Source organism: Monopterus albus, unplaced genomic scaffold, assembly GCF_001952655.1.
Source record: "Monopterus albus unplaced genomic scaffold, M_albus_1.0 scaffold258.1, whole genome shotgun sequence".
NCBI lineage: Eukaryota > Metazoa > Chordata > Actinopteri > Synbranchiformes > Synbranchidae > Monopterus > Monopterus albus.
In genome coordinates this window covers 276290-286698 of record NW_018128138.1, presented here as the reverse complement: position 1 = coordinate 286698, position 10409 = coordinate 276290, and the positions used below count along the sequence as shown (strand labels likewise).

At 44.1% G+C, this 10409-nt stretch overlaps 1 protein-coding gene across 1 annotated transcript in view; it reads left to right on the top strand.

Moving 5' to 3' along the window:
- The first annotated feature begins 747 nt into the window (after nucleotides 1-747).
- mipol1 (mirror-image polydactyly 1) overlaps nucleotides 748-10409 on the top strand; it is a 35808-nt gene continuing 26146 nt past the window's right edge. Inside the window, exons 1-7 of the mRNA XM_020621371.1 lie at nucleotides 748-1084; nucleotides 1647-1743; nucleotides 1872-1921; nucleotides 2044-2323; nucleotides 5254-5359; nucleotides 6437-6542; nucleotides 8787-8913. Of these exons, the coding sequence (XP_020477027.1) occupies nucleotides 1063-1084; nucleotides 1647-1743; nucleotides 1872-1921; nucleotides 2044-2323; nucleotides 5254-5359; nucleotides 6437-6542; nucleotides 8787-8913 (788 nt within the window). The 5' untranslated portion in view covers nucleotides 748-1062. The remainder of the gene's footprint in view (nucleotides 1085-1646; nucleotides 1744-1871; nucleotides 1922-2043; nucleotides 2324-5253; nucleotides 5360-6436; nucleotides 6543-8786; nucleotides 8914-10409) is intronic.

Genomic DNA, 10409 nt, shown 5'->3' with positions numbered 1-10409 from the left:
GTGAGGTTTGATGAAGAGAACTGTGACAAAATGTTTGATATTTTTCGTGAACGAATAAAACGTTAACGATAATGTGAAAAACGGATGAACGGACATGAGGTCATTTAACGACCTGCCGCGTCTGTGGAGTCACAAACTGTAGGCGCTGATCAGTGAAACCGTTTCCTCCACAGGCCAAAACCACTCTGGTTCCGGAGCTGAATTAGCCGCTGGATGTTTCACGTCCTGGAAGAAGCAGGTTCATGAATCATATCGACAGTCCAGAGAATTACGCACACAAACCGCTGGGACGCGCTGGGAAACCGCGGCAGGATAACGTACCATGAACCGCTGTGGACGGAGATGTAACGTTAACGCTCCTCTCAGTCAGAGAGATGTGTCGTGTTGCTGCCAGTCAGCTCCAGGATTAATGTGGACAGTCGGCCATAAGTCATCTCTACATGCAGAGACTCACTGTTTTAATGGTATCTGACGATTTGGAGTCGCCTCTGAACACAGTGAAGAGGGTTTTAGCCAAAGTGTGAGGGAGTCCGACTTCTGCAGAGCAGAGCGACACTGTGGGAATAAAACACAGTTTCCCACAAACCTCACCACAGACGGGAACAACACGTGTAACCATGGTAACTGTACACAACCGGGCTGAAGAAGATGTAGCCACAGTAAATATTAAAAATGTATTGTTTTTAATGACTAAAACTACTATGCATTTCGTCAAGCGGCAAACAGAATCAGATTCAGCACCGCTCAGTGTTCTGGATGTGTTCTAAACACGACTCCGCCTTGAATGAATATTTCATTATCCAGTTCACCTGTGGGCACCTGTCCCTCACACCCTGGCTTGGCGTCACAGTCAAACGGTGTTCACATCTGCATTTCTTTTTACATTTTATTTATTTTCTATTCTGGGAAGTGTTAGACTTCACTACACATGGATGGAGACACACACACGTTGTGAATGATCACTGTTGTATTTACGTTTTACTTGTTTAATGTGAACTCTGTCACTGTTCTACTTACGCCTGATGACCTGTGCTCTGATCTGATTGTTTAACGAGAGCCGTCATGTCCACACCGAGTGTCAAAGGTGAGAAAAGGCGCGGCCCTCTCCGTTCATTTCTCCGGGGCTTCACCGCAAACGGCACCAGCGCCACAGGGGGCTCCGGGGAAAGGTTGGACCTGGTTCAGCTTTTGCCGCGCCGGTCGGTGACATCATCCCACAAAGGCCCCGTGTTGACCAATAAGGTACGGGGACGATCGGAATGTCGACACGCACGCGTTCGCTGCTTTTCAGAGTCGAATTTGGGTCCGAGTTAATGCAGCATGATGAGAAGCCATGCGGTGATTAGTCAGAGACATGGATGCTAACGGCGTCTCTACCAGTGGCTGAGGATCGGTGCTAAGGTTAGCAGTGTGGCTAACCAAAGCGCCACGGAAGCTCAGGGCTAGAAACGTGAATGAAGCCGCCCACATGGACTCATCTCAACATCGTGCACGCATACAGCTCTCAACCCCCGACCAACGCAGCCCCGTGCGTTAAAACAGCAGGGAGTTGTGTTCTAGGACTCAGTCTGAACGCCGGCTAAGATACAGTGAGAGACAGACAGGTGGGCAACAGTGAGTTTCAGATGAGTGTTTCCATTTTCCAGCTAATCCCAGAGTGAACGTGGAGCTGCAGCAGCGCCTGCCCTCTCCTTCCAGAAGGCATCTCAGCAACATCAGCCAGCGAGTCATCAACCCTGACAGGTAGGAACAGCACCTGTCACCCTGGCCTCCCACTCCTGCACTGAAAATCCCCAGACCTGAAACTTGCACTAAGCCTAAACTACAAACTCTTATGTGTCATCACCTCCTGTTGTTTCTGATGTTTACAGACCAGGAATCAGCCTGAGCCTGGACCTGGACCACACTGACCGGCCTCAGGGTAATGTCCACTGACCCGTCCATCATCCCCAACTGCTCTTAGTACCATTCTCCACTGAAATGTCCATGAAAATAGAGTATATTCTCTGCAGCTGCACTGACTGGTACCTGTCTGTTTGTCAGCCCCTCAGCACCTCCAGGAGCCTCTGACCTCCTGCTCCCCTTCACCTCTGGTTCAGAGGTCATCTGTCTCTCCTGTTTCACCCCAGTCGCACAGGAGATCTGTCTCTCCATTGTCCTCCAGGCCTCCAGGAGTTGCAGGGGAGATGGAGACAGACTTCTCTACCACTAGAGGCCCTTCTCCTTGGGCAGACAGCTGTGGTGATGCCCCTGATGGAGGTGGAGCATCCAGAAGTCCTGGTAGTCCAACCTTCAGAAGACACCCGGTCACTGCTGACAACAGGTGAGAGGAGTGAATGCTGCTGCTGCTACTGGTACCAGTAGCACTGGTACCACCGCCACTACTACCTACTACTACTACTGGTACTGGTATCACTACCACTACTGCTACTACTACTACTACTGGTACTGGTATCACTACCACTACTGCTACTACTACTACTACTGGTACTGGTATCACTACCACTACTGCTACTACTACTACTACTGGTACTGGTATCACTACCACTACTGCTACTACTACTACTACTGGTACTGGTATCACTACCACTACTGGCACCACTACTACTACTACTACTACCACTACTACTACTACTACTACTACTACTACTCCTCCTGCTTTTACTACAGCTGTTGCTACTGAAAGTAATGGGGGTAATGGGGAAGTTTCTGGAGGAAATGTACCTGCTCTGATTTTGCTGAAAACTTGCCGTAGGATGAGTGGAAACCTGTTTTGACATTTTTTTGGTGTTTAATTTATTTAGTTCTTCATTTAACAGACAAATCTTGTCACGTTTATTGCATCATTGATTTCCAAGCGGTGGAGCCTGGCAGTGACGGAGCTTCATTTGTCTGTCCTATGTGTTGCATTAAACACAGGTAAACGTCTCAGTACTGTCTCCTGGTAATATTAACCCGTTATCACAGAACAGATTAACTCCTGCTGTGTGATACTGTTGAATCAACACAGTGAATGAATATAACCTTCAGGAGATAACCGGTTCACAACCAGAGCATATATCTTCATTAAAAAATAATAATTCATCAATAATCAACAGGCAGACTCTGTAGTATTTACGAAATCATCTGTTAATGCCAAGTGAAATGTCCTCAGCTGTGCAGGTGTTATAAACTTTAATGTTCTCAAAACAAATGACAAGTAAAGATGTATCAGAACTATAAATTATGATACATTTGAATAATCATATTATGAATATTGGACAGTCCGTGATGTTCTTCGGGGCTTCCTTGATTAATCTCACATGTTTGGAGCCTCTCAGCACTGAGCAGATTTATTAAAAAGTTTATTACTTTTCATTAAACTTGCTCAGCTTTCTTTAGATTCTGTAATTCAGTTTTTTTTTTGTGCCTTTTTTTTTGTCTCTTTGATGCGTTTTCAGATGAGATTTGTGGATCAGTCTGAGTTGCATCACTGTATGAAATGTGACCTATTAAATTTAGGTTTGATTCGATTAGTGGAAGTGTTGAGAATGAGACAGAAATAGAAAAATAGTAAAAGGAATCGAGGCGGGAAGTTGATTAGAAGCAGCTGATATTATGAAGTGAGAAACAGTCAATTACAGAAGACAGTGTCAGCCATACTCCACTGTCTTATTTACCTGCTTTATTACGCTAAGAAGCTGCCTGACCTTTAAGGTGATATGAGAGAATTACAGGCGAACATCAGTTGCTGCTTATTAAAGCAACACCTCATAACCTGCTGCTTTCATCTCCGTGCCTCATATGTGATAATGTGAGGCCACAGCCTCAGGTTAAAGCACCTGACCTCACTACACACAGGTGAAACTCTAATGAAACACGCTGAGATGATGTCACAGGACTGCTGACCAGTCTGTTGGGTTTATATTATTCATGTGTATTTTTACTCTAAATGCACAGGCTGTGATAGGAGCCCCACATTTCAAATTAACAGTTGGTCGCCAGGTGTTATCCCGGCACGTTTATGTGGTGACAGGTTTAAAAGTGTCGCTGAGTCTGCCAGTTTATCTGAGTGAGTGGTAGTTCTCATCCCCATGGAAAACACCAGACACCTTACATGAACACAAAGAAGAAAAGAAAAATAATAAAATAAAAATCCTCATACTGGGGCACGAATGGTCAGGGTGCATTGCACAGTGCGAGTGCAGCGCTGGTGGGTCCAGTCCGATTGGTGACCCTGGACTCTGGTCTTCCCTCTCTTCATTTCTGTCTCTCTTTTCTCCTGTCCACGTCTCTGTAACTCAGAGTAATAAAGGCAAAATGTTAGAGATGCACAGATTCTTTTTTTTGACCTACTGATTCTGATTTTGTCCAATTGCAGTTTCTTTGCTTTCTAAGAACTATAATTGACGGCATACACAGACTTTTTAAAAACTTTTACATTTTCTCTTTATTTTATTACAAACTAACTAAAAATGAAGAGCAGTACTTCTCTAAAAATAAACAGGTGAACAATGTCTGTTGCTACTGAGCACATGGTCTTTGTGTGTGTGTGTAGTTTTGTACTGCGGGCTGGATACTCTGTACATATAGATGCATTTCATGTGTAGCCAGTAATTCCCTCGCTGTGTGTTAGCCATTTGGACAGGTGTTTCTCCAAGGTGTTTCTCTAGGCTCGTCTGTGCACTTGTTCTACACCAAGCTTCAAACCTCATAAAGCGGTGGTCACCTGTGAAGATTATCTCGCTGAACAAAATGCTTAACCCTTGGGAGGCCCTTACATAATCCATCCATATAGATCGATATCAAAACCCCAAATATGACTCCCAGGACCTCCAGAGGGCATCCACTACTGTATGTAGCTGTATGGGATGGTATTTATTTTTTTAATTCAATTATAGATGTATGTATTGTATATACAGTATCTATGATTGATAATGACAGTGATGCTCCCAAAATGGCACATTTACCTAAAACGTGGTGTGTGTGGACAGCTTCACACTGCATTTGCACCAAGATGGTGCTGTATATGGCTGTCTTGGTACCTCAGCAGGCTCACAGTCCAACGACAAGAAATGATTATAAGTATGGCTGAAGATGGCATAGAAACAAAGTACTGATGAAGTAAAAATGTCACGTTACAGTAAATCAGTAAAGGTCACTGATGTAAGCTTGAGGCTTGTTGTCAGCTGGACATGAAGGCGACCCTAGGCCTCTGCAGACCTGCTGTGTCAGTTGTTAGTCCAGTTTTTACCTGAATCTTTTTCTCTCCAGTCTTCACCAGGACATCATGTTGGCTCGAGTTCAGAGTTTCGATCGAGACAAAAACATCTCCTTTCTACTGAAGGAGCTCGATGCCTTGAGGGAAGTGAACAAGAAGGTGACTATGCACATATACATCCATCCAGTAGTCAGATGGCAGTACCTACAGTATACCTAGGGCTGCACCATTATGACAGAAATCATAATCACGATTATTTTGGTCAGTACTGACATCACGATTCTTTAACACAGTTACTCATTAAAACTTGTCTTTAAACGGTGCAGTTTCTTTAACTTTAAATCCGATTCAACTGAAGAACAAACGAAGCATTTCCTCCACCTAGTTGTGACTGACAGCTCAAGGAAATTCATTTCCACTCTACATTTATTTTACTAATAGAACGTTGCTACTTCAGATTAACAGTGCTGCCTGTCAAAACCCAAAGAATCGCTGTCTGCTGGGTCCAGTCAGCTGTCATGTTAGCTGGTTCTTAGCTGTTAGCTTAACAAGCTTGCAATGGCTAACACGAGCTGGCGGTGGATGACCGACTGCAGGCAAAGCGGAAATGATCGCTTCTCTGTAAGTTGAGCAGGTGTTTTGATTGAATACACATCTTTATATTGTAATCTAAGCATTTACACCAGACAAACATCCACATGAAAGGCACTATAATCTCAGAACTTAACTCTGTCTGTCAACTGCTGAGTGGTTAGTGATTAGCAGCTAATTAGTAATCACTCCAGCAAAAATTAATCAGCAAATATAATCATAAAAGCTGAATCATTTAAGTAACTGAAGTCATCAAAAATGCTGAAAAACTCTCAGATTCCAATTTCTCTACTGTGGACATTTGATGTTTTTCTTGCTCTTCTGTGACGTTAAATGAATCTGTTTCCATTTGAAGATGTCACTCTGGACTGGCACTTTTCTCATGTTTGACACAACAAACAATATGTCGATTAACTGGGAATTAAATCAGTAGATTATTAAACGGTATAATGAATATTAATAATAACTTAACTGCAGCCATATCTGACTGCTTCTTCCTCGTTCTCTGTCCCGCTGTCATCTTTGACGTGTCTCAAAACCTGACAACAGACTCAAGAGGTTCTTAAAGTTCCAGAACAAACCAGGTGACAGGTGGGAGCCCCGCAGCCTTGTGCTCTCAGGTACTAACACCTGACTCTGTTTCAGCTGCAGGATCAGCTAGTGCAGAAGGAGACAGACCTGCAGCGGAGGGAAGTGGAGGAGGAACTGAGGGAGGAGCTGAGGGAGGCCCGAGGCTGGGAGAGACCTGCAGGTGAGGGGGGTACACGTAACAGTTTTCTCTCCTCTTAATCAGATCTGATCCACCTGCGACTCCTTCACTATTTGAATATTTTTTCATGCGTGCGTGTGCGCGCACACACACACACACACACACACACACAGTGTAATTAAAACCACAGCCGTGGTAAGGCAGCTGCTAGTTTAACTATGTGTGTGTGTGTTTAATCCACATGTAGCATTAGTTTAACTGAGCCCTGTGTGTACGTGCGTGCCGCTGCAGTGCAGCAGGATTATCACACAAACGCAGTCTCCATCACCATGTTTGCCTGCTGATGACACAAACATGCCATGTTTTCATTCTGGCCTGAGCTGGAAAGGTTTGTCTCCTGATAAAATAAATTCATCTCTGTTGAGTTGGGGCTTCTTATGCTCTGAAGGACACCACAGACAAGCAGCCACTCACAACAATCACATTGACATAAAGGAATACACTGAGGCCATCACAGCATACATCACAAAGTGTATTGATGATGTCACTCACTGCAAAAATATCAGTGTTCGTGCCAACCAGAAGCCAAGGATGACAGGTGAGGTTCACAGACTCCTGAGGGCTCAGAAGGCAGCCTTTAGGGCCAGCAACGGTGCAGGCCTAGCAACAGCAAGAGCCAACCAGTCCCCTGGAATCAGGGAGGCAAAACGCCAATACAGCAAGAAAATATCAGCGACACTAGAGATGCACTGGGTCTCTGGTGAGGCATCCAAACCCTCACAGGCTATAAACCCCCACCTCAGAGCTGTAGTAGTGACATCTCTCTGCTGAACAGCCTCAATGACTTCTTTGGCTGCTTTGAAACACAGAACAACACACCAGCACAGAAGACCACCCCTCCCCCGGGTGAGCAGGCTGTGTGTCTGTCCGTAGCCAGGGTGAAGAACCAAGGCCGCCACAATAATTCCAATTCCAAAGAAGCCCCACCCAACCAGTTATAATGACTATCGGCCTGTAGTACTGACTTCAGTTATTATAAAGTGCTTTGAGCAGCTGGTCATGCAGAACGTCAAGTCCGTCCTTCCTCCCTCTCACGACCCATTTCAGTTTGCATACAGGTCAAACAGGTCCACAGAGGATGCCATTACTGCTGCTCTCCATCCAGCCCTCATCCACCTAGATTCAAAGAACTCTTATGTGCAAATGCTGTTCCTAGACTTCAGTTCAGCATTCAACATAATCATCCCCCAACAGCTTACACAAAAACTTGGACACTTGGGATTCAAACCCTCTCTGCAGCTGGGTGCTGGACTTTCTAACAGGGAGGCCACAAAATGTGTGGGTCAGCAGCAACATCTCCAAGACCATCACGCTGAGCACAGGGTGTGTGCTCAGCCCATTGCTCTTCACACTGCTGACCCACGACTGTGTACCAACCTACAGCACCAACCACATTGTCAAGTTTGCGGATGACACGACTATAGTTGTCCTCATTACCAACAATGATGAGGCCGACTACAGGAGTGAGGTGTGCCAACTGGTCCAGTGGTGTAAGGACAACAACCTCTCCCTCAATGTGGGGAGGACTAAAGAGATCATTGTGGACTTCAGGAGAAAACCTCTAAAGCATCCACCACTGACCATCGACGGTGCTGTAGTGGAGAGAGTGAACAGCACCAAGTTCCTGGGGGTGCACATCTCTGAGGACCTCTCCTGGACCAACAACACCACATCACTGGCCAAGAAAGCTCAAACACGCCTCTAATCTGCTGCTGTTGGTCATTTGCACTACTGTCCATGTGCATCTTAACCTCACAACCATCTGATAATGTTCTTATTTGCACTACTGTCACTGATTGTACAGGGATTGAGTCATAGCCTACTAGGTTGTACCATTTAGTTTTATCCTAATCACTTTGACTTAGTTTTATTACTCCTTTTAGTCTACTTTTACTCTACTTTTATTCTATTTTAGTTTCCTAAATGGTATGGCATTCAGTACTAGGTGAGAGAGAAACGGTATTTTGATTTTCTGTATGTCCTGCACATTTGGTGATGCGACAATAAAAATCTTTGATCCTGATCTCATCAGGAGATTAAAGCAACTAGTAAGTGTTGCGTTATGTTACGATGATATACCTGTGTGGTAATAAGCATATATGATAATTAAAATGTATTCATGTATATAAATGTCTATAGCTCAAACCATGTAATAAAGAACTCAGCTCCTATTGGACAATGGTTTATATTGAATTTATCAACCCCCTCTCCTCCTCCTCAACTCAGCGGTGTTGGAGGAGGTACTGGCAGCTCAGAAGGACCGAGACCAGGCTCTGATGTCACGACTCCTGCTGGCCAATGAGGAGCGAGATGAGGCGGTGTTGCGTTTGCGCCGACTGCACCAGGCCACTGAGTATGTGAACTTTATTTTAATTGTTTTTGTTTTCCAGCTAAAATAAAATCTTTGTGTGAGAGGCTGTTGGCCCTCTCTGCTGGCTGAAACCAATAAATATTAGGCACAGAGCTGCCATTCTTCAGAGTGACGCCCTGGGGAAAACTGTCCTTGTGTCTGCTTGTTCTGGTGTACAGTGGTTGGTTTGGTTGCTGAAACCATTGCTACCATTTCATGTTTCTTATTTAAGAACTGAATTAGTTAGCACAGTGATCAATAATCGATCAAATAATCAATCAGCATGGTTTTGTGCAACACTGTTGGTGTTGAGACCTTCATTTTGATCATTTTTGACATTTTGACATGGGAACACTGTCAAAGATGAAACAGGAGCCTGATAAATTTGCGTTAAACAGTCCAGTGTCATCTTTAGTTTATTTATTAGTTTTATCTCATTCATGTGTGTGGTGCCAACAGGAAGTGTTGTATCTTATTTTGAAGGGGTGACACTTGATAAAGTGTCACACTGTGGAGAAAAATGTTCAGCTTGTTTCTATTGATGATGATTTTTATTCTTATCGTGTTTTCTTTGAATTGTGAACATAACTGAATCTGTAGGAACATTTACTGTGAATCTGCAGGTCTGAACTGATGAGGTCACTGTTTGTTTGTCAGAGAAACTGACACCACCAACATGTTTGTTCACTTATTTACATGTGAAACATGTTTACTGTGCCTGGAGGAGGAACACAACTAACTCCTCTTTCTTCTTTCTCTTCCTGCTCCTCCTCCTCTTCATTATTCATCCCCTCACCTTTGTTAAGAGCTGTGAAACGAGCTCTCCTCCCATTTGAGGAGCCACCAAATAGACCAGAAAATCTAATTAGAGATAATACTCCGCACTTCCTCCTCCTCCTCCTTGTCACCTTATCCCTCCCGATGAGGGGGTAATTGATATGGGGCCACAGTACTGTTTATGAGGGACCATATATGGAGGAGCATGTTCCATCTGTCAGTGTGTGTGTGTGTGTTGGTGTGTTGTGTATTAATGGGTCTTGTGTGTGTTTTCCTAATGGCGAACGTCTGTGTGAAATTCCTCTGTAAATGTGTGTGTGCTGTGTGTGTTTTACTGAGGTGTGTGTATGAATAATGTGAAGCTGCTGCTTTCACTGTTCCTTACATTTGATTCATCAAACACTAACGAATATTTCAACAGTTAATCTACTGATTCTTTTGTTTATAACCAAGTAACTGTTCACTCTGTTTGGTGTGAAGTAGAGTAGGTGTTTTATTGATCCCTCAGTGGGGAAATTTCTGTGTTACAGCAGCAATAGGACCGATACACACAAGGATTATAAAGGTAGCGTCATCAGAACATTACACAGTTTTACACAGCACAAATAAATCAAAGGCACCTAAAAACAGGGCAGAGCAGCAATGGAGAGAATCAGGAACAGCAGTAGAGACTAAACAACCAGGAAATCAAGAACAATCGAATATTACTCACACAATTAATC